Raw genomic sequence first — 24,643 nt, forward strand, 5'->3', positions numbered from 1 at the left:
ATATGAAATATTGACATATTACATGACTCCTCGGTTGCGCATGAACCTTTGTTACTTTTGTTACCACCGCTATGCCCAGTTCCTTTCTAATTCTTTGACTCACTCTGGTTTTCTTTGGTCTTGGTTTTATGTACTTGATGGGAATCAAGAGTGATCTGAAGATCTCAAAACTATTAACAATCTTATACCAAATATATTTTTATTGAATAAAAAATACATTTAATGAATTTCAAATATTTTGAAATCAATCCATTAAAATGAAGAGCTAACGCATTCGTTTCTATAACAAATTTATTTGACTATCAATTAACAGAAAAAAATGCATTCAAAATTAATGTTGCAAAATATTGTAACAAGTATGTAAGAGCATTTTATTTTTTTCCTTTTTAATACAATGGAATAAACATTAGAAGGATAGATTTAATGTTAAACTTAAATCTTTTAGAACTAACTGAATAACAATTTTCACAAAGATTTCAATAAAAAAGCATGAGATAAAATGAGTGGTACGTTTTATCTCAATATCATTCTGGACCAATAGATCTTTTTTTTATCTCTTTTTTTTTTATTGCAATCTATGATGACCAGTGATTACCAATCAGTTACTTGTGATCGAATTATCTATGGCATTGAATTCAGCCCAAAATAATCTCGATAAGATATGTAATATTTGATGCTTATGCACTTTGCAAATCATTCAGTATATATATATATATATATATATATATATATATATACATATATATATATCAAGCAAGCTATACTTAGGCATAAAAAGTAACCTTAATATATATCCAAAAACTCACTTTATGCCTACATTTCTTGATCATTATATTAGACTAACAGACTGGTCTGTGCTTATCAAGACATTTTATATTTTCCTAAAGTTGCACAAAACCCAAAAAACTTTTACATTTGTAAATAAAATGCACAAGCTGATGCCATGTAAGATAGTTATTTTTACTTTGGTTTATGAAAGGCTTTCTGGTTCTGCTGGAATTGTAAAGATGAATGTGCAGATGCGTCCATTTATATTGTGTTGTGATGCTTAATTATAGGAATTTTCTTTGTGCTGGTTCCTGGCAAAGGCACAACGCCAAACACCCATGATGTCTGTTCCAAGAGTACCTATGCAAACAGCGCAGACATAGGATATATATTTCAGAATTTTTGTGTCATCAAAAATTTTTAAAAAGGGAAAAAGATTGTGTTTCTTTCTACAGTTTTTACACACTGTGTAATCCTTGCTACCTTTAGTAAAATATATACATATTAGCCAGTATTACTAATAAGTGTATTTGTAAAAAAAATATGCATCAGGTGTTCTTCATATAGCAGAGATATGAGATTACATGTATGTCCAAAATTCACATATATTTTTTTTTTTATCGCCATACATTACAAATACCATATCACTTATTTCTATACTGTCATCTAATTATATGTATATATATTGTATATGTGAAGCAACAAATAGGTATTGCGACTCCCAGTTGTGTTTCACGGAGGCAGAATAACCCAACTCGTGCACCAATGCTGCAATTGTAGGTGGGACGTGCACAGTTTGGGGGGACTGGGACATTGTGACTCAGCATACTGATTGTTCCATATTGTTTCCTATTACTGTGTTTATATTTAATTGTGTTACTGTTATGCTAATAATACATTTGGGTATCATTCCCTTATCGCCCTTATCTGGTATTACTATTGTTTACAGGGATCTAACCCCTAAAATGAAGGCACTGCCAACCCTATTTTCTTTTGTACCCCAACCTCCCAGGGTCCATCGGCTCAGGCTCCAGAGAGACATCATGGAAGGTAGGAGGCCTGATGGTGCAGTTAGTCAAAAGAGGGCTACGTATATATATATATTTATATATATATATATTTGCACACACAGGGGGCTGAATTACAGAACTGAAACATCTCAAATCTCTATCTGGTCTTCAAGTTTAAAATTTGTCATTTATGATGAAGAACCAAGGAGATGTAACTACTAGCAATTAAACCAATTAATTTCTCTGTTGACAAGGTAGTGCATTTAATAACAAGGTTTCTCATTGTTTGGGGGCCTGTCGCTATCAAGTTCATTAACAGAAAATGTCTGTGTCTGCATTCATCAGCACCACTTGTTACAATCTGATAGTTGGTTAGATGTACTGTGTTATTTGCCTAGGGAAGCAAAAGGACCCTGGAAGGACAGATTGTGTACGGCCGTCCATACCATGCTGAAACCTGTTTAAAACACTTACTGGGTGTGTTCTTTGATGAGGAGGCTATCTCCAGCTTCCAACTGTATAGTTGTATCACCCAAAGTAACAGTCGACGTTCCTTCCTACAAACAGTTTTAACTGTAATTATTAACATTTATAAAAGCAATATGTAATCAATATATAGTATAGTCATTGTACATAGCCATGAAAAGCTTCTGCACAAGTTTTCATAACTGTGACCTTTACATATAAAATTAAAATAAGTCCATAAGGGAAAAAGAATAGGTTAAGAATATTTAAATTGCGCTCAATGTTGGAGATCGTTGGAGGATGACCTGTTCTTGATAAGGAACTGACTCTGTATCACAGATGCGGGTGAGCGCTACACAAGAAGTACAGCCCAAAAGCATAAAAATAGTTTATATTGCCAAAATAGAATTTTAACACATGCCTACTATTATTCCACGTGAACCATACTGATTACACTAGATTGGAAAGTTAATAAAAGGAATCATATATACTTTGGAAGTAACATTTGCCGTGTACCATGGGTGGATTGGCCCCCTGCCTTTTAGGTATGTCTCAGCATGCAACGCGTTACGAATGTAGCTAGGTCTCCCTCCCAAAGTAATTTCCAGATCTTTCAGTATACATATCTAAAAGTGTATGTCATCTTACACTAGAAGAGGAGTATTATAAGAGACAAATGTTTATTCTACATAAATCAAGCCTTTACATGAATCCTATACATCATGATTGACTCATTGGACATACCAGTTGCCAAATCCATTTATCTGTCGTTGTGCTTATTTTACTTTCTCCAGATCCACTGATGACTGCCTAGAAGAGAAATGCGAGAAAACTATATCTTCTGTTAGATACATAGGCAATTATGTTTAAAAGGAGGTTCTAGGCCAATGTAGTTTTATTGCCATGTTGTATAATCGTGTGGTTTCCCTTTGTGGTTTCTTTAAAGTGTAAGTAGGTTGCCCAAAAGGGCAATTATGTTCCTCAGTGTGCCGCTGGTCAATGGACCAAAGAACGGAACAAATTTAAACAAAGGTTTCTTCTCCAAAACAAACCCCAAATTCTACCTTTATGTCATGGTGGTCTTCAAACAAACTTAGGTCTTTTTTTTCGTTTATTTCCACCCGATGTTTATGTATCCAGTCCTCGAAAGAAAAGGGCTCCATTACTTTGGCAGGGTTGAGAGGGAAAGGCATTTCTTCCAACTGCTGGTCTTCAACAAAACACAACAAAAAATAATACATTTGAAGTGTACTTGATAAATCGGCTACCTTCAAGCAGCAGTTCCAGGTACTCCTAGGGATAAACCAGACCCATCACTTCCATGGGGCAAAGTCAGGTGTAATGCCCCTCTACCTCCTTCCACGTCTGAAAGTGGATGTGACGTCAGTATGGTCAGGGGCCTCTGACTCTGTATATCAGGCACCATGTGCCCTAGTTACATCTCAGCGATAAAAAAAAAAACACGGAGTTCCACATCCTTGAAAATATTTTGTGAATTTGCATTCTGTTTTTATACCATTCCCTACCAAATTCTAAACATATTTTGGAGACACTATTAGTGAACATTGCTTGAAATGATAACTTAATGGTTAATGGCTTTTTTTTTTATTATGTACTGTTCGACTTAGAAAGTAGATGTCTTGCTGTGATCCAGTAACCTTTAACGCGTATACAAAACCATAACATTCCATATACAATTTATATAACTCTAAAGGACCTGTTTTTGATGACGCAACAAATTACTCCAAGCTACACAACAACAAAAATACATCATTTTATTACAACCTTTTTTGCATTCTATAGTTGACCTTCTTTGACTTTATTGTGTTAAAAAATAGTTTGTACGGGTGAATGTTCACTAGCTTATGTTTAATTATGGTAGATTTTTTATCGTGTCTGATATCCTTAACAGAAATGTTGTCTGATATGTTCATATAAAACCAAATGTACCAATATGCTGAACAAAAAAGAATGAGTCTCTATGGAATAGAAACAATTTAAGATATTTTATACTGAAATGAAAAAGTCATTACGGTGGTTTATTGACCCAATGTCTACTTAAGTTCTTAAATAAAAAAAAAAGCTTATGTAACAAGCAGGCGGCTATTTTAAATGCGTTACAACTACTTTTATCTTATTAATGCTAAAATCAGTACAGATTATTCAATCCATTTTGCCTTTGGCATAAGACTGAAGATGATAGAGACATTTTTCAAAAGGTATAAAAAACATTATGAAAATAATTATGAATTTAACAAACAGAATTCAATAAGCATTCATATATTTCAAATCAATTCACTGGCAAAACAACTGAGAATAATTTCATTTCTGAGGACTTAAAAGTAACAGGCAATGCATAGAGGAGGGCTGCAAAAATTGGTTTGATGGGTAAAAATTATCAATATGTACAGCTTGGGGGAGAGAAGAGAGATGGGATAGAAACATTTAAATACATAAAAGGATTTAACAAAGTACAGAAGGGAAGTTTATTTCAAATGAGAAATATTGGAGCAAGGGTCAGAGGTTTTGATGTAATGTAAAGATTTTTTTCTTTACTGAGAGGATAGTAGATAAATGGAACAGCCTCCCAGTGGATGTTGTTCAGGCTAAAACAGTGAGGGAATTTAAACGTGCATAGGCCTAACGCTATCCTGAATCTAAGATGAGACCAAGGACTGATTAACGGCTGAGTCTTTACCTCAGGAAAAATGGACAGACTTGATCTGCAATCAATTTATTTAGCAGTTACAGTTATCAAATCCAATTCTGCAGAATATCATGGTTACCTGGATCAGGCTTCCCTGTTTTGTATTGTTTTGAGTTGAAATATCTGGAAAAAAAAAGAATATGTATAATTTGAAAGAAACACAAAAAGTGATAAACATACAGCTTTGTGCATGGGATCGACTGACCAGCAGTCCCAGTCACCCAGGCATTTGTTGATGGCCGCAGATGGGAATTCATAATCCTGGGAGCTCCATAAAAAATCACCCTGAGCCCTACATCCCCGCTCCCAATGGTCATTCATTTTTCTGTGCATGTGTGTGCGTGTGTGTGTGCGTGTGTGTGTGCGTGTGTGTGTGCATGTGTGTGTGCGAGAAGGTATATATTTTTCATACACACATTAAAGAGGCCAAAATCTTTTTGCTTAGATTCTGAAATCTTATGTTCCCCTTCGCTGATTGCATCCCATCCAACAACTTGAATTAATATAGTTTTCATCCAAAAGCCTCACCACCAGCACATAGTTATGGACGTATCCAGGTGTATAAAGTCAGCTTTACGGCTCCATCATCGGCAAACTAGGCAACTGTAACTACGTTGTTACGTCAAGTCAAAACATTTTTTTTATAGTTTTATGGCTAAACCGGACTGACATATCTGCCAAATAATTCTGTAATGCATCCAGCGAACTGCCATATGCTTGCACTGTCGTACAATATATCAAAGTGATATGATTTAGGCTGTATTATCATTTTGGCAGAGACTCTTATTAATGCCCTTTGCATGCAAAAGATATTTTAATTTGGTTACATCCTAAAAACATTTGTAACTATCCCACGTAAAAAGTCCATCTATTGCTATTGTATTGCCCAGAGCTGTAGAATGGAAGGCAGCTTTAAAAACTATGAATTGTTAAAACTATGTAGGCTTTTAACACTTTGTTCTGTGAGATCTGCTTTCTTGGCATCTTTTTAAGTGGCAGGTAACGGATACATTTGCGAGTACCGTCAAAACATTTTGTATCTGGTCAGTTCGTTCTGATTTGTAATTACACATGTAACAATCATAGCTCCATAATAACGGTAGGTGAGAGCTTTTCGTCTCCCTAGCTCATGTTTTTCTCACGTTATTCTGCATTAATATTCCCAAACAAACTTTTTCTATATCATATTCTGTGATCTGAAAAGAAATACTTACTCATGAATTATTGGAATCAGTTGTTTTCCAAGATCTTCACAGTAAAACCACCTCTCAAACAGTACTTCACTGGAATTTTCAACATAATACCTTTTAAAAAAAATTAAGAAATTATTTATTCATTAACTGAGAAGTAGCTTATTTTTATACAATTCCCATATTGTATTTTAAGGTTATGCATTTGTCCGGAACAAATGTGGGGATACCACCCCAGACACCAGTGGAACATTTCTCCTGACTGCTCTGCATTTAGCACTTGGCACAAGAATTACTCTTTATTAATATCGCCCTGATCTGTCGGATCAGTCTGATCGCTTTCATTACATTTTTACTGCAATGATGTTATTATTAGTGTTTAAGGAATTTAAAGAAACTACAGTTGCCTCATGTTATAATCAAACACATATGGTATATATACCATATATATATATACAGTCCTGTGAGTACACCCTCTTTGAATTCTATGGTTTTATATATCAGGACATTTTTAAGAAAATTTTTGAGAACAATTTTTAGACAAGCAGGTCTAAAAATTATGTAAATACAACCTCAGATGAATAACAACACATTATGTGTCATGATTTATGCAACAAAAATAAAGCCAAAATGGAAAAGCCATGTGTGAAAAACTAAATACACCCATACTGCTTCCATAGGAATTAAGATACTAAGTAACAGACAGGTGCTTCTAATCAAATGCCCATGATTAATTAATCATCAGCAAGTGTGAGCACCTCTATAAAAGCTGAAGTCTTACAGAAGCAATAGTTGTTGCCCATCAATATGTGAAGGATTATAAGGCCATTTCCAAACTATTTAAAGCCCATCATTCTACAGTGAGGAAGATTATTCAAAAGTGGAAAACATTCAAGACAGTTGCCAATCTTCCCAGGAGTGGACCTCCCAGCAAATTCACCCCAAGGTCAGACCGCGCAATGCTCAGAGAAATTGCAAAAAGAGTTAGATCTCAGACTCTACAGGCCTCAGGTATGGTTTTATTTGGAAGGGTTGCCAGGGGAAAGGCACTTCTCTCTACAAAGAAAGGCTTATGGTTGCAAATTTGCATCTGAACAAACCACAAGACTTCAGGAACAATGTCCTTTGGACAGACAAGACCAAAGTGGAGATGTTTGGCCATAATGCACAGCACTACATTTGGCGAAAACCAAACACAGCATGTCAGCAGAAACACCTCATACCAACTGTCAATCACAGTGGTGGAGGGGTTATGATTTGGGTTTGTTTTGCAGCCACAGGACATGGGAACCTTGCAGTCATTGAGCTGACCATGAGCTCCTCGGTATACCAAAGTATTCTAGAGACAAATATGTGGCCATCTGTTTGGCTAAAATGGGGTCATGCAACATGACAATGATCCCAAGCACACCAGCAAATCTACAAGAGAATGGCTAAAAAGAAAAGAATAAAGGTGTTGCAATAGCCCAGGTAAAGTACTAAACAAATATAGTATAAATAAATATAGTAATTATGGTGCTAAACAAATAACATGTGGAACACTTCAAATCAAACAACGAACAAGTGGAATTTAATGTAGTTTGGACAGGCCAGGCAGTAGGTGTTACAAATATCCTCTGGAGTGAGAAAATAATTCTTGCTTGTGTAGGTGGACTGAAGCTAACAAGTCATCAGCAAGAGCTATTACAGAAAATATACTTGGACATCAAAATAACTGGTCCGGAAGTTGGTAAACCAGCAGATTAATTCACGTATTCATTGTAATTATATTTTGTTTTTCCTCGCTAGCAACAATTAAGTGGCTGTCAATGTGAATTATATACAAATTAGATGTCATTATTCAGGGTGCGTGTGTAACTAAGTTGCAGGTAACAGACTTATGCATATTTCTGATTAAAATGTCTTAATAAATGACCTATCTTGCTGTACTTTCCCTGACAAATAAAAACAACAAATTAATGATGATCCAATATAATAAAGATCTACAATCTACAAGATTCAAAACAAATGTTCTGCATTGAATTTACCGTAGTCAGTTTTATTACTTCACACAGAATTATACAGAAAAAAAAAGAAAATCATATTTTGCTTTGCTAGACATCCTAAGAGGTTAAAGACATGTTAATAGCAAGATTCACAGAGGACCCATACGTGCATAGGTAATGTAGCAATATGTATGAAACCTATAAGTAAAGTATCTAGTTTCCAGGGGGAGTAACAATAGGGCTACAATAGGGCTACAAGCATACCTGGGAGCTTCTGGGCTCCGGGTACCCAGAGCATACCATTGCGGGGCACGGCTACAACTGCCCACCGTCGGGGTCAGTCTCATTGACGTCAGTGGGTGGGCACGCTGGCATCGGGGGCATTCCTGCTGACGTCGGGGGCGTTCCTGCTCATGTCAAGAGGAGTTCCCACTGACATTGCAGGAAACACCCCTATTTAAACAGGAAATGGGCAGGAAGTCAGGCAGGAAGCCGGGCCTGTCAAGACCCCGCTCTGGCGATCTGGAGGATTTGGGTGTTGACCCCGCGAAGCAGAAAAGTTAAAGGCTACAGAAGCAGATCTGACCCAGGAAGCAGAGAAGACTAGGCTGACTGGAACATTCTGTTTCTAGCCATCCATGTTATACTTCTGATAATAAAATGTTACTGACGTTTGTACAAGTTGAGCATCCATATTGAAACATGGTAGCAGAGGTCTAAGACAAAAGCGGACAAAAGAAGCACATCTGTGAAACTAAGCCTGGGCTGTGCAGAAAATGGACGGTTTAAAACCACCTGGACAGTTGGATTCCCAGGAAAAAAAAAATATCTGTAGATATGTAGAAATGAAAAGAGATATACAAATCTTTCTCTGGCTTATAAAGGAAAACAGATGAAGGTAAAACTGTTCTTATATTTACTTGGAAAAAAAAAAGGCAGGGAGATTAAAGCTACAATCCTCCCAGGAGTAGCATCTTCTTCACTTGCCCAGTTAATGAAAGTGATGGATGATTATTGTGAAACTAGAAAAATATAAGTCTGTGGAGAGATATCATTTAATCAGAAAGAAGGTAAAGGAAGAGAAACATCAAAGTGAACCAAGAGAAATGACAGCTAACAAAGAAGGAAGTACCATTCATCGGCCGTTATTGTCCGCTTATAATCTCAAAGCGGACCCAAGTAAAGTGAAGGCTGTTAAGGAATTGCTTAGACAAACTTATATAAAAGGAGACCAGCGAGTTCTGGGGAGGGTCAGTTATCTCTCTAGGTTTTGTAAGAAGCTTTCAGAAGTAGGAGAAGCGTTGTAGAAATGACATTGTATGGGAGTTGACTGAGACTCATAAAGAAACATTTGAGCAAATTAAGCAACACTCCTATACTAAAATATTACAATACAGCAGAATCATTGATGTTACAATGTGATGCGTCAGAGAAAGGTCTAGGAGCAGCACTAATACAAGGAAAACTGCCTACTGGTTTTACCAATCAAGCATTAACTTAGATAGAGAAGGCCATGCCTAGATAGAGAAGGAGTTGCTTGCAGTCCTCTTTGGAATAGAAAAAAAAATACCAGTCCAGTCTAGAAATCATCATGAAAAGGGCTTGCTTGAGGCTCCCAGTAATCTTCAGTGTATGATGCTTAGACTACAGAGATATAATGTCAATATTCAATACTGCCCAGGGAAATCTCCAACTGTAGCAGATACACTTAGTAGAGTTTATTTACAAGAAGGAGGGCTCTATTGAACAACACAGCTTTGCAGCGCGGTACCACTGGAATATCTGAAGATAAGGTTTGGTTTGTAGCCCAGCTCAAAGGCATTAGAAAATACTGCAATCTAATAAGGGAGCCAAAGACTTAAGGCCCTTGAATGCAGGTGAACCAGTGTTCACCTAACCAGTCATGGAAAGGAGTGGTACAAAGCCAGCATACAAGCACCTGCAGGATTCCAATCATATGATGTAGTGATGGATTCAGCACAAGTACTGAAAAAGCTCAAATAGCTAGCAAGAAACCAGACTACAGAAAAAATAAATCCAACAGTTCACCGTCCAAGGCAGAAGGAATACAATGTACAGAATCCTGTTTAAATGCAGCCTTGACATAGGGGCAAACAAGTGAAAACACAACATAACAGAGCATTCACAACTATCAAGAAACATACAGAAGTGGCTAGTGGGTCAAGAAACTAGCATCTAAGTGATTATTTAGAACGCTCAATAGACTATAACTAGCTAATGTCTCCAGTTTAATGAGACAATTTCAATAAAGTTCCAAAAAGGGGAAGCAATGTGTATGGAACCAATCCATGCAGTCTCTAATTCCCAGATAGTACAATCAATGCTACAGTGAAGTTACCAGCAACGTAAAGGCTACAGGAGCAGATCTGACCCAGAGAAGAGGCAGAGAAAACTAGGCTGAACATTCTGTATTTAGGCAGCCATGCTATATTTCTTATAATAAAAAGTTAACTTCCCTGAGTCTCTACTTTTTTTACATGTAGAACATTTACATTGAGACCGGTTACGAGGCTACTTCTGTGGTTTGAGGTGGTGGTTGGAGCATGAAGTTCTTGGGAGAGCTACAGTTAAAAAATCAAAACTTGTCCCTGATGCACTTTGCTAAGCATGCCCAACTCCCGGTGATCTTGCTGTCTACTGACGCAGGGAAGGCCTTCGACAGAGTTGATTGGCCCTTCCTCTTTGCCTCTCTCACACATATGGGCTTCGGTCCCGGGCTGCTCGCTTGGATCCGCGCTCTCTACTCCACTCCGTCGGCACGGGTCCGCGTCAATGGCACCTCCTCTGCCCCTTTCCATATTAGAAATGGCACGCGCCAGGGCTGTCCGCTGTCCCCCCTTCTCTTTGTTTTGTCTTTAGAACCCCTGTTGCAATCTATCAGGTGCAACCCTGACATCAACGGTCTTGCTGTTGGGGGTACGCGCCACAAAGTACTGGCGTACGCGGATGACCTTCTCTTCCCTGTCTCTCACCCTCGGCTGTCTCTCCCTGTTATTTTGCGCGAACTATCGGTTTACGGTGATCTCTCGAATTTTAAGATTAACCCTTCCAAATCTGAAATCCTTACCGTCGCCTTGCCCTGTGCTGAAATTCGCTCCTTGCAGCCGTGCTTTTCCTTCCGTTGGAGTTCTGATAAAATTAAGTACCTGGGGACCTGGCTCTCCCCTGACTTCTCCCACCTCTTTCGCTACAACTTTTCGCCTCTTCTTGCCGGGATCCAGGCGGACCTGTCGCGTTGGCGTGGTCTGATGCTATCCTGGGTGGGCCGGATTAATGTCGTTAAAATGTCTATTATGCCTCGTGTGCTGTACCTTTTCCAGACCCTCCCCGTCTATCTCCCCCCGTCATTCTTTGTCTCCTTGCGGCAGACTCTCTTGCGGTTCGTCTGGGGTTCTCGGGCCCCGCGAGTCCGGTTCTCCACTTTGATTCTGCCCAAGTCTCGGGGGGGTTTGGCGCTGCCTTGCCCGCGCTCGTACTACAGAGCGTGTCATCTTCTGCGGGTCGTGGAATGGGTCCATGGCCCTAGCCATAAGCAGTGGGTGGCTGTTGAGTCTACTCTCTTGGGGTCTCCTGCTGGCGTGCTGCCATGGCTATCGATCCCGACGGCTAGGTCTCTTGCTGCGCCTCACCCATTCATCCGGGCTACGTTGGACGTCTGGCATTCTGTGCTCCGACACACCCGACTTTCCACCATTCCTTCCCCTCTGACTGCTGTCAGGGATAATCCCGACTTCCCGCCCGGCCAGGGAAGGTTTCTCTTCCCTGTCCCCCCCTCTGATCGGACGGGTAGTATTCGTTCCTACTGGTCGCCGTCGGGTCTTAAGCCCTTGACTCAGTTGTCCCCTTCTTCGCCTCCCCCCTTCTCTGATGTTTTCAAGTACGCGCAGCTCCGCAGTTTCTGTTGCTCTCTGCCTCGGCAGCACAATCTCTCTCGTCCCCTTACTGTATTTGAGGATCTTTGTGTGGCGCCCTCCTTGTTGGCTCATGGCATCTCCCGCTTATACGGCCTTCTCCTCGATGCCTTTAATCCCTTGCCTCCAGCGTTTATGGGTCGCTGGGAGTCTGAGCTGCGACTCACCTTCACGCAGCCCCAGTGGGAGAAGATCTGTGTTCTTAATTTCCGTTGTTCCAGGAGTGCCAGAGATCAGGAAATGTCGTATAAGTTGCTGGCCCTCTGGTATCGCCCTCCTGCGCTGCTTTCTGCCTATCGTCCTGATGTTCCCAACCGTTGTTGGCGGTGTGACGCCACTCCGGGTTCCCTCCTTCACATCTGGTGGGAGTGTCCGGGTATTGTCCCTTTCTGGACTGCCATCCATTCCACACTTCATCGCTTCACGGACTCGGTTCCCCCTCTCACCCCGGAGTGTTTCCTTCTTTTCCATGTGCCCCAATCCGTCAAGCACTTCCGGAAATCGGTACTCTGCCACTTGCTGGTGGCTGCTAAGGCTCTAATTCCTTTACACTGGGGCTGCCCTGCCCCCCCCCCACGTTCGCTGAATGGGTGCTCCGAGTGGAGCGGCTTAGGGTTCTGGATGAACTGCATCATATAGCTTCTGGGAGTATGGAGCGGTATCAGGCCTTGTGGTTCTACTGGCTGTCTTTCGTGTGTGACCCTACTATTCGTTCCTTACTGGAGTAATCTGTGTGAGCCGTGTGAGTTTTTGTGGTCTTCCTGTCTTCTCTATAGCTTTTTGACTCCCTATGTACTTGTGTTGTGGTTTTGTGTCCCTCCCCCCCCTCTTTTTTTTTTTTTTTTTTTTTTTTTTTTTCTTGGCTCTTTCTGATTCTCTTCCCTTGCTCCCCCCTCCTTGTTCTCCTTTATCTTTTTCTTTTCCCTTCCACACCCCTTCCTTCTGGTCTGCTCGGCGCATTTATGCGGCCTGCGGGCCCTTTAATTATGGGCTTTCCCGGGTGCCCGGAAATTTTCATTTGTGTACACGGTCCTGCTCCGCACACAGTCGCGGGAACACTCCGTCTGCAGCTCCTGGCTGGTACCCTGAATACTACTTTTCTTGAAGTTGCTCCTCTTGTGGGTGCCTTGGCGTTCCCGGCCTTGGATCGGGAACTTTCCAATTACTTCAGTTGGTGTTCTATTTTAGCTAACTTTTCTTTGGTATGAGTTCTGCATCACTAGTGCTTTGCTTGTTGAACTCATGCGTGCGCCTGCCTATGGTAGAGGGATTTTCTGGTATCCTGTAATTGGTGCATCGCCGAATATTTTGTTTACATGCCGGCCTGTCCACCCTGATTTTTCAATTGTCCTACGCGACTGTTAACGATCTTCGCATATTTGCTGTACCCGGCCAGGTGCACAGACTGTGGTTTCTTCGCTGTGCGGTCACTTCGTGTGTCCTTGAGTGTACTCGGTCTATGTACTCTGTTATGGCTCTTCTTTTGTAACGTGTTGGCGCATTATGTATCGCCTGTGTGGATTCTTCTACCCCTTCCCTTCCCCTCCCTTTTTTCCTTTTTGTACCCCTTCCCTACATTACCTGAAAATTACAATAAATTTTGATTTACCCTAAAAAATCAAAACTATTTAAAAATTGAGATGATAAACAAGGATGAGGCAGAGAAGGGATTACAAGGCAAAGAAGGGCATCTAAACTCAGCATTAGCCAAAAAAGGGTGATCAGAACTAACTCACATTCATCAATGAACCTATGCTAAGTTCTAGATCCAAGTTACTTAACAAGTGCATGGTACTTTGGTGAAAGAGTGTCTTTTAGCCCCATTCCTGTTATATTTAAGCATGTTAATGATTTTAGTACATATTTGAGACATTAAATACATGTTACCACCATGTTGCCCTTAACACATTTCCCAGAGTCCAACAAACCATGACTTTCTAGTCAACAAATGAAACGTATTGGTTTTATTTAATATGTTTCAATCTATTGTTTTTTAAGTCTAAAAAGATAGTGCCATGCCCGGGAAAAGATATGTAATCCAGTCCATCGATCTACTACACCACGCGGAATTTAACATTTCAATGATGTATGTTAGAGACGTTGAAGGAATTTGATGCCCTCTAGGGGTGAACACCCGTCAGTATTCTAGAACTGCTATAAATATATTTCTGAAATGAATGTCACAAATCTTTCTGGGTCATACCATTGTTATCATAATATACAACATAATATACAACAGGAATGGCACTTGGTTCAGAGGCAAAAGTTTTATACACCGATTGCTTCCCACGTGACGCATCATGCAATGTAATTGCATAAATATTTATACTGCAACTGCCATCGAATGTCATTATGCAAACCATTTATTTGCACAAAAATAGCAAAATACATTTTTATTTGCAACAATAGTCACACACAGTGCATCTAACATCCGCTCAGGCAAAGGTTGCCATCTTTTGCCAAAGCATTTGGTAGATAATATCTGAAGGGTTGCTAAAGGGTGTGACCAGGGGAGTAGTTTTATAAGTGACCACAAAGGATTTTGGAATTTTGTTTATTAGAGAAAAAGGAGACAGAAAAGGGGAAATGAAAGACAAGTGAGAGGTGAGAGGGAGATAAGAGAAAAGAAAAGATAAAAAGGAGAATGGAGAGCAGAGGAAAGAGGAGAGGGACAAAAAAAGAGGGAGATAAAGGAAAGGAGGAATGAAAGGAGATGGAAGAGATAACAGTATGGAAAGAGGAAAGAAGAGAAGGGAAGAGAAGAAAAAAGAAGAGGAGAGGTTGGAATGAGAGAAAAAAGGAAAGAAAAAACACAAACACACGCCGACGCTCACATTAACACACACTCACGCTAACACATGCCCTCACTCACACTAATGCACACTAACCTAGACACACGCAGACATTAACACACAGATACTCACACTCACATAGCCGCACAATAACACACAGAGAGAGGGACAATTAGTGTGCCATTACGTGACCCTGCTTAACATCTCCTCCACCTCTGTGTGTAAATCGCCACTAGCCCAGCAGGTTCCAGGACATAAAGAGGTAAATCCGGGACTCAGGTGGCAACCCTAGCTTAGGCTGCTGCCACTTCTTAGTGTCTGAAGTCTGGCTAGGAAAGGCGATACTTTTCTGCAGCAAACATTTAATTTACTGCATGTAAATCACACTGGGAAAACAGGAACCAGGGCTGTAATTAATCACCAGCAGTGTCGGATGAGCCGCTGTGATTTAATGCGAAGAAAAAAGTAAACGTGATTTGAAGGTTTATACATTGACTGCAGAATAATTTAACGCAGCAATTCGGTAAGGAAGAATTCCTAGTTATTTAGTACCATTCATAAGCATGTACTCAGGTATTAAAATAAATATATTACCTAAGGCCATCTCTTTCCATTTCTAACCGTCTCCTCTCGATGACAAGTCCAACGGTGTTTTCAAATCTTTGAGGGGAATGAGGTATTCGGGCTGGCAACAGAAACATCTGTCCAGAGAAAATGTATGTTATTCTAAAAGGAAACAATTAATGAGATTATAAGTGATCTTGCTGCACTGAATCCTGGTTATACACCATGCATCCTAATTAGTTCCATCACCCAGTGCAACGGACTACAAAAAATTGCTTGCAGATGTCTTTTATCATGAAATCATTTGCCTTCACATTTGCCTTAGCTGGCAATGTTTTTTCTACTCCCCATAAACGATCGCTGTGGTGTAAATTGTTAGGCTTTTCAATCATGATCAAGGAAACAGAGATAGCATCCGCTCCACTTATATCGATTGGATGAAAAAATGGTTATTTTATCCAACTGAATAAAAAGAAATGGATATTTAAAATAATAAAGGGTGCTATATATTTACTATATTTGCTATAAACTTAAGTCAAGGCAAAATGAGGCAGAAGGTTGTCTCTCGTTGCAAGGAAACAGATATCTGTGGTCTTAGCAACTCATATGTAAAATCTTTTTGTACCGCTGCATTATGCTGGCATTTGATGTTATATTTCGGCACTTCACACAAGTTCCACGATGGAATCACCACCTTGGAGAAGACCTCTTGGGCAGGTCTCGTAAATCCTATTAAATATCTACTGAGTGACTGTAAAGAGGAGAGCCCAGGGTTCTGTACTGGATTGTTAATCTTTTTACATGAATCTAGATGAGTATTTATTGGATTCATCTAATTGAATGATATAGGAAAGGGTAAAGTCTGTACACAATGAATGCAAGTCTCTAAGGGTCTTACAAGACTCCACACATGCATGTGCAGAAGATTCAAGCAGCCACAAGTGTAGTGAAACTGCAGAGGGGGCAGTAGGCTGCCACTCTGAAGCTGCAGCTTCTCCTATAGGTAAGTAGCTTCTTTTTTTCTACATGAAAGAACATACTTAAAAAAATCTCTCTCTCTCTCTCTCTTTATATATATATTAATATGCATTATTTGGTGGTGGGGCTGCATGGTAGTAAAACTGTCCCTTTTAATAAGAAATCATAGTGCCTTCTGAAACACTCCTGGCTTAGCAAATATAGATAAGAAGCTTTAGTTATTTCATGAACCTCATTAGGGAAATAATTAGGAATAATACCATATTGGGTTTCTCATGTTTCCATAAAAACCTTTCATTGATGATTCTTTTACCTCTCCTTGTTTGATATGGATATCTTTAGGTTTTCCATCTTCAATTATCTTCAGACACATGTCTCCTTCCAGTTGGTAAAATAACTACAAAAGATACATTTTGGTCAGAATCCTTATCACGGTATGTGAACCGTATGTGTCACCAGCTTTTCATCTTAAGATGTTGAGTCAGAAAACACTGTCTGTACAAAAGTATCACATCAAATTGTTCAGACAGAGAAAATGTCTCAAAAGCAAGATAAATATCCACAACCTAAAGCGCACTCAAAGAGGAAACCAGCCTCCTGGCTTCAGCAGAAATGAACTCCAATAGACTTCCTTTATTTCAAAGAAACTACAATTGTGTCCAAACAATTTATCTAACTACATTGCAAAATAATTTATATAGTTTAAAAGAGAATTATGAGGAACACAATGAATAAACAGCTTTTGAAGAAAGAAATAATATATATATATATATATATATATATTTATCTTAAAGTGTAGGTCCATTGAAAACCCCATTGTCAGGCTGGGTAATTGAGAAGGAGCCACTCTGTTTCCCACAGGCAGTGGGCAGATAAGGACTCCGAGTGTTTGTCTAGTAGATTGGGCTAAGATAACACAGTTACAACACATATAAATGGGCAATACTCATCTGCCTGAAAATATTATATTATACAAACACTAGAACTGTTTACAAAAAAACAGCACATATATGTCAAGCAACTTTAATTTTTCATCAAAATAAGAATACTACACATATGGGGAATTTATATTAACACTCTAGACATTTCTTTATGGAACCTGATACAGATTGCTTTCCGATATACTTCATGGTATAGTTTAGAACCTCTACAGAGATTATAGTAATAATATTGGATCTATGGGGGGAAAGGAGATTTTTATCAAAAACCACTAAGCATTACGGGTCTGACCGGGGTAACAAGGGGACTGACTTGACCATCACACCTATGTGTTTGTTGGTCATCCCATTCCAAATCCATGGGCATTAACATGAAATTGTCTCCCCTTTGTGGCTCTAACAGCCTCCACTCTTCTGGGAAGGCTTTCTACAAGATTGGCATTATGCATAGTGATCTTCGGCTTGTGTTCAGCTGCTTGGTCATAGAAGTCCATTTCGTGAAGCTCCTGACAGCTGGTGCTGATGTTGCTTCGAGAGACAGTTTGCTACAGAGGACAGGTGGCTTTTACACGGGACGCGCTTCAGCACAAGGTGGTCCTGCTCTATAAGTGTGGTCTACCACTTTGTGGCTGAGTTGTGGCAAAGGTGGCATCCTATGACACGGTTAGAGTCACTGAGCTCTTCACTACTGCCAACGTTAGTCTATGGAGATGGACGCCTATGTGCTTGATTTTCTACACCTATTTATTCACCTACACCTACCTAAAAATGTCACTATTAAGTGCAGGTTAACATGCTTTTCTAAAAACAGGAATAGCTATATTAGTCATAAAGCACATTTTACATCCAATCAACGATTTGACAGCTAATTTTAATCACACCTTTTATTCTGGAATCCAATTTCCTAGGAATGTATTGATGGAAAATATAAATAATTGTTATGTGATATTAAATATTTAATAAAAGACGTATCCTGTTCTCAATTATGAAAATGCACTTTGCACTTCCACTATTTTCTTTTGTCTGATATTACATGTTATATAATGAAAGTAAAATTCATATTCTAGGGTAGTATTGTGAAAGTGTTACATCAAAATAGACATTAATGGATGGTTACGTCCATGGGAGGTATGGGGTTGTAATCACAGCATTTTTGCGCATGCTCAGTGGTACCCGCATTAAAGTCACTGAAGCAGCAGCCTATTACCTGTATTCTAGCAAAACAACAGTGATCAGATAGAATACATGTGATTGGCTGCTGCTACGCTTATTTATTTGAGTAGTAGCTCAGTTCCCACTAAGCAGAATGTGAGATCTACTGAGCACGTGCAGGAAGCCTACTGTGGTATGCGCTCTGCTTTGTGCAGAGGCAGGTGGGGAGGAGTTAAATAAGAAAAAACTGCTTCATTTTCTAACTTCAGTAACTGAAGAATCCCTGCACTGGTTTGCAAACCAGATGAGCTTTTTCCTGAGAGACAGGATCCTCTGGCCCTGCATGATGCATTGATAAATCTGTGACATCACCTCCCCACATTAACTATGCATTATGCATGGCTAACCCAGTCTATCTTGTAGGCGAAGCTCTCTGGATAATGTTTAGATCACTCATAAACCTTCTTTATTGAGCAACACACTCAAAGGAGCTAGGAGATTGGAGGTTGCTCCCAGTTCACTTTTGTTAGGATATTGTCCACATCTCTATGACAAGCACAATATCAAAGGTGTTTTAACTAGACTTGGGCACCAGGGGGCTCTTCGTGTTCGTCTTCGGGGGGAAAAAAATCTTCGTATTCCGCGAATATTCGCACGTTCCTGTCTTCTCTTCGGGCGAATATTCGTTTTTTCTTCGTTTTTTCCGGTTAAGGGGTTAATACGGGGTTAACGCGTACCGCAGCAGCTCTGGCGCCAGTACTTTAAATGTGTGTATCAGCAACTCCATTGGTCGCCAGCAGGGGGCCTCCTGCTGGCGACCAATGAGCACACTACCACATATAGCTAATATATTCTCGGGCAGAATATTCTGCTACTCAATGTAAAACCAACAGAGGGCAGCATTCTGTCCGAAGATATATTAGCCATATGTGGCAGTGTGTTCATTTTCATTTATTAATTATTTAAATAAAATATATCCCCATGATCCGCTGGTCTCCCCACTGCAGTTAAATGTCCGCACTCGCAGACATTAATTCTGTCGAACTTGCAAACTTCTTTTTTCTATTTATTTTGGGGGTTTTTTGTATTAAACTGTTAGACGAAATGATCATGGGAATGTATTTTATTTGAATAAATGCAAATGAGCACACTGCCACATATGGCTAATATATCATCGGACAGAATGCTGCCCTCTGTTGGTTTTACATTAAGTAGCATATGCTTGAAATCCAAAGTTATTATGCTACTCTTTGTAAAACCAACAGAGGGCAGCATTCTGTCCGAACATATATTAGCCATATATGCTAGTGTGCTCATTTGCATTTATTCAAATAAAATACATTCCCATGATCCTTTCGTCTAACAGTTTAATACAAAAAAAAAAACCCAAAATAAATAGAAAAAAAGAGGAAGACCCTGCAGGTGACCAATAGGCTCACTCACACTGCCCTGTAACCCCTGACGACGAACCTGCGGATTTCCACTTCAGTCAACTCCCGCGATGCTGTGAAGATAAGGCGAAGACTCTTCGTGTTCATTTTCATGTTCGCCCGAAGACGAATGCGCAAGTCTAGTTTTAACGAAGGATTTGATCGCAGTCTGGCTTCTGCTGCCTTGTGCACAGAATGCGGCACCAAAGGAGCACGCACCTCGGGCTTCCACAAAAAAAAAAATAAAAAAAAAAAAAATTTGACATAATTGTAACTGCCGATATTACCTCCTCTCCTTCTTGGATGTGATAATCTTTTCTTTGGTTTGGGCCACCCACAAACATTACTGTCAGCTGACCATTATGCCTGTGGATTTAAAAATGGAATACAGCATTAACATCCAATACAAGTCCAAGTGCACCTAACTACATCCAGTGATATATTTACCTTGATGCTACGCTAGGCCTGGCCGAGGGGAGCGCCCCCAGCTACCCCTTGCTTTTGCTACCAGCATGTTATGCTTTGATAGCCCTGCTTAAATGCAGGTGACTCATTTAGATGTATTTTTTGAATAATGACAAGTCAAGGTTTCCATAAGGACCAGTAGTAGAGAAATTTGGTTAACTCATTTGGCAAGTCACTATATAAAAGCTTCACAATGGGCTATGTAAGGGTTTATATTCGGAGACTCTCATGGTCTGCTCATTTACAAAGTTCCCAGGTATGATTATGAAGAGCCAGGCCCAGTGAGCATTTGCAAGAACAGCTTGAACGACCCCGTACAGTGCATAGTTACATTTCCAGGTCCAGCCCTGCCTTTCTTACAGGAGATCATGGTGAGGTTGCCCCTTCATGATGCATAACGCAGTCGGCATGTTAAAACCGCAACTCACCTAAACCTTCCCTTGGAACTTGTTTATAACAACTGTACCCCGCATTCTACGGGGTGGTGGAATAGAGATATTTTATAGAACATAAAACAATAATACTGGAAAAAATAAATGATAAAATCTTATCTCTAGGTAGTTGTTATCTGACAAGGGAAGGAAAGTTTCTTATCTCCAGACTGCCTTTCTGTTTTAGATAACCTTACTGACTCTATACAGATCCTTTCATATAAACAAAGAGAAGTTCACTGGTTATAATCCACTCATAAGAAATGTATGTCTGGGACACTTTTCACAACTCCTTCTATACAGATAAATGCAAACGACAGACAGAAAAGGTATTTAAATTTCTATAAGCCCCTCCACCTTGTTGTGTTACTTAACTTTTTTTCTAGAAGCATTATCAAGGAAGATTATAGGTTATTTTTTGAATTTATATTACTAGGATTTGTAAAATGCTATTATATATACTTTTTGATGATATTAACATATATCATGCAGGAAAATGTGGCATTATATTATGTTCAGATATGCTTGTTCTACAAAAAATATACATAAAAGTACACATTACACCTCATTGTAAGTTCCCTTGAAGCAGTAATACCTCCTCATTGTCGTATAAGGACAAGGTTAACCAGATTTGCATGACCCTTTGCCCTCGGCTCTGGTACAACCACACAAATAATGAAGAAACGGTCCATTGACCAAAAGTCATATTTATTATCTCAGTTCCTATCAGGTTACGCTATATTTCCGAGGCACAAATTAAAATATACCGATGACAGCTTCATCTCTACAAAAAAAAACCAGAGCAATATTGATATAAATGCCCCTAAAAATGTGTATACTTGTTTTAAACATCTTTATTTGAGCTGAATTAAGTTGAAGTTCTCCTGTCTTTGCATGTTATCGACAGACAGCAGAGACGGCAATGAAAACATAAGTAGAATGTTTTCAGAGTAAATACAAGAGAACTTTGTACTTTGTATGTCAAGATAAAACATCGTTAGAGATTCCATTTGACTAGCTCTGGATCTTACACACTAAACTTTTCTTTTCTCTTTTTTTTTTTCTTTTCTTCCCAAAATATGAAGCTTTTTCAATATTCCCTACCATTTGAGGTCAATTAGAAAAGTCCTTGTTTGTTGAAAGAAAAGCAAATTTTGTCTATTAAAAAAGTGGATCAGAAATCCAGCGCAGACGGGGTTAATGCTGTAAATGACTATTGCAGCTGGAAACGGCTGATTTTTAAGGGAATATCTTCATAGGCTTGCACGGAGGCCCCTTATCACTCCTGTGTTCCCATGGCACGTTGTGTTCGCTAATCCAAGTTTATGTTTAAAAGGCTAATTGATGGTAAGAAAACCATTTTGCAATTATGTTACAGCTAGAAGGTTTCTTGTTTTCCATGAAAACAGCTAAGTGACCCCAAACTTTTGAACAGGGATGTGTATCAGTAAAAAAACAGACAACCCTGACAGTTTAAGGCCTGGTAATTATAAGACATACATTTGGCTGTTGGCTGAATACACACAGATGCATGGTATGCTCTTACTCTTGTGCAATGTGCGATTGTATGTTTCCAGCCTATGGTCTCACACTAAAGCAGTGTATGTACTGGATGAGTGGCTACAACAATAAGAGACCACCATCTGGCACCAGCCCACTGACTTATCAGATGGCCAGTCCAGCTGTGTTGTTGAGTTTGTGACTTCCATGTCTCAGTAGATGTCAGTATACAGTAAACTAGTAGCACTGGCGGAGGGATGCTGCTGAATTGTCAAATTATCTTTAGACCGCCCTAATATTTTAGTTTTACTAAGGAATGCAATATTTATGATCACACATTTGTTTTAATGGAAGATACATATGTCGTTATGAGATATGGAAGCTGTGCCACACTGGTATAGATCTTTCCCCGTCAATAGACCATATTATTAATTTGCATATATTGTAAAGCCCCCCTGTACATAACTATATTTTGATGATAGAAAACCAATTGGTGTACACAGGTACGGTCAGCAACATATTTATCCTTATTCCTGGGCCTGATTCAGGGGAGCATCCCCAAACACCCCCTCTGCCGCCTCATCCTTACAGATGAGTGAAGGGATAGGATATCATATCTTGACGCTCTATGTCTTAAGGATGACTGGAGCCTGGGAAGAGTCCTCCATATTGTGTACATGCCAGTCGGGGGAGGATCAGAGACATCTCTTATAGTTGGCTCATTGAGCGGTGGTGCATTGGGGAGCCCCCATTAGCATACCTTTAAACTCGCCGGATTTTGCCTAGAGACTCAAGTCTTTGCATAACGGTCCGAAATCTCTGGGTTGTGGCGTTTAGAAATGCCCCCATCCCTGCCCGTGGCCATTTACCCTACCCACCCCATTCAAGTGTAAAGATGTTAAGGCTAGCCCTGCCTGTAACATCATAGCCCATCAATGTCATCAGCCCCACCCACTGATGTCATCAGTCTACCTGAAGAGGGAGAGCTCTGGGTAGCTGGAGCTTAGAAGTTCCCAGGTTTGCCCATCAGGCATTGGGCCCTCAGATCTGCTCCCCTAGGCAAGAATACAGTACATGCAGTAGTTGTACTGCTGGAACATGAACCTCCAACCAACTCCCATGATCCGGATAAAAGTTTTCTATTATTTCCCTGCAGAATATCTTCTTGTTCTCAAGCTTACCCAGTATCCTTGCCAAGAAAAAGCATTCTCATTAATCACCCCACGGATGGTATTCTCAGCGCCATCAGCAGCGTTCCACCATATTATAGCTTTATCAAGGTTAACAATTTCTGTAGAGTCATTGAAAACTCCTATGCTGACACATTGTAAGCATTTCTATAACATTCTAGCTTTGAACATATAAAAATAATTCAATCAACAGTAAAAAAAACCAGTACATTGCGACAACTCAAAGCAATGCTAAATATAAAATATGCAAAATATTTTCCAAATTAAGACTATATGGGATAGATGTTGGTTAAAATTGTTACTTACATTAGCTTATTGCAGACCGGTGGTAAAAAGCAAGTTTTGTTCTGCTGTATCCATTTCTTTACATTTACTGGCAATGCCATGAGATTCTAACGCAAACGGTGTCTTATTAAATAAAATATAAAGCTGTGGATGGCATGCAGAGAGCACGGTATCCCTTAACCAGTTCCAGAAGAGGAACATTAAAGACCACTCTGTGTGTTTACTGGCCAAAGGTTGCAGACTATTAATCAACATTGGTAAATGTATTACAATTTCAAAAACACAAACGTGTGCACACGGAGATCTGATCAAGCAGAGTTAATAATCCACATGTTACAGGACAGAAGTGCAAATGTCATAGATACTAACATTGATCCTTTAATGCACTGTACACTGGAATCAATAGGAGTGATTTCTGTACTGTATAGTCGGACTGGGTTACTCATGAAAGGCACACTTTTGCCGTCGTGTACGCTTCAACGCGTATGATAGTAAGCGGGGTGTCACATTATATTTAACCAGAATTAACCCCTTTAAGGACAATGGGCGGTCCCTAAACCCATTGAAAACAATGCATTTTGAGCCCGTACACGTACGGGCTTTGTCATTAAGGGGTTCATTTCACTAGAATCCTTTCTATGGATATGCTCTGTTTCCCCACCTGCCAGCTATTTTCCTTAGCCAGAGCTGCAGTCCCAATAGCACTCTGAAATGTATATATGCCAATACATGTTTTCATTTTCAGACCCTGCTTTGCTAAAAAAAAACCAAAAAACTGTACATCCACTAGCAAAAAAATAAACAATGCATGGGTCCTTGAAGGCTCTCCTGTACCTTCAAGGACAGACCCCCCCCCCCCCC

At 39.7% G+C, this 24,643-nt stretch overlaps 1 protein-coding gene across 1 annotated transcript; it reads right to left on the reverse strand.

Moving 5' to 3' along the window:
- Positions 1-273: 273 nt before the first annotated feature.
- HAAO (3-hydroxyanthranilate 3,4-dioxygenase) lies at positions 274-24,075 on the reverse strand. Its single transcript, XM_053461135.1, has 10 exons — positions 23,804-24,075; positions 20,199-20,277; positions 16,705-16,788; positions 15,444-15,550; positions 6,165-6,254; positions 5,030-5,073; positions 3,308-3,453; positions 2,988-3,053; positions 2,253-2,335; positions 274-1,128 (listed from the first exon to the last, which is right to left on the reverse strand). The coding sequence occupies exons 1-10, from the start codon at positions 23,881-23,883 to the stop codon at positions 1,053-1,055; spliced, it is 855 nt and encodes a 284-aa protein (XP_053317110.1). The 5' UTR covers positions 23,884-24,075; the 3' UTR covers positions 274-1,052.
- Between the last annotated feature and the right edge of the window lie 568 nt (positions 24,076-24,643).

Source organism: Spea bombifrons, chromosome 3 (genome assembly GCF_027358695.1).
Source record: "Spea bombifrons isolate aSpeBom1 chromosome 3, aSpeBom1.2.pri, whole genome shotgun sequence".
Lineage (NCBI taxonomy): Eukaryota > Metazoa > Chordata > Amphibia > Anura > Pelobatidae > Spea > Spea bombifrons.

Excerpts from the sequence above, each read along its gene's own strand:
- HAAO (XM_053461135.1), bottom strand. The coding sequence starts at position 23,883 with ATGGCATTGCCAGTAAATGTAAAGAAATGGATACAGCAGAACAAAACT. Across the intron at positions 16,789-20,198 it reads ACATCCAAGAAGGAGAGGAG|TTATTTTACCAACTGGAAGG; the intron begins GTAATATCGGCA and ends TATCTTTTGTAG. Across the intron at positions 2,336-2,987 it reads ATAAATGGATTTGGCAACTG|GAAGGAACGTCGACTGTTAC; the intron begins GTATGTCCAATG and ends AACTGTTTGTAG.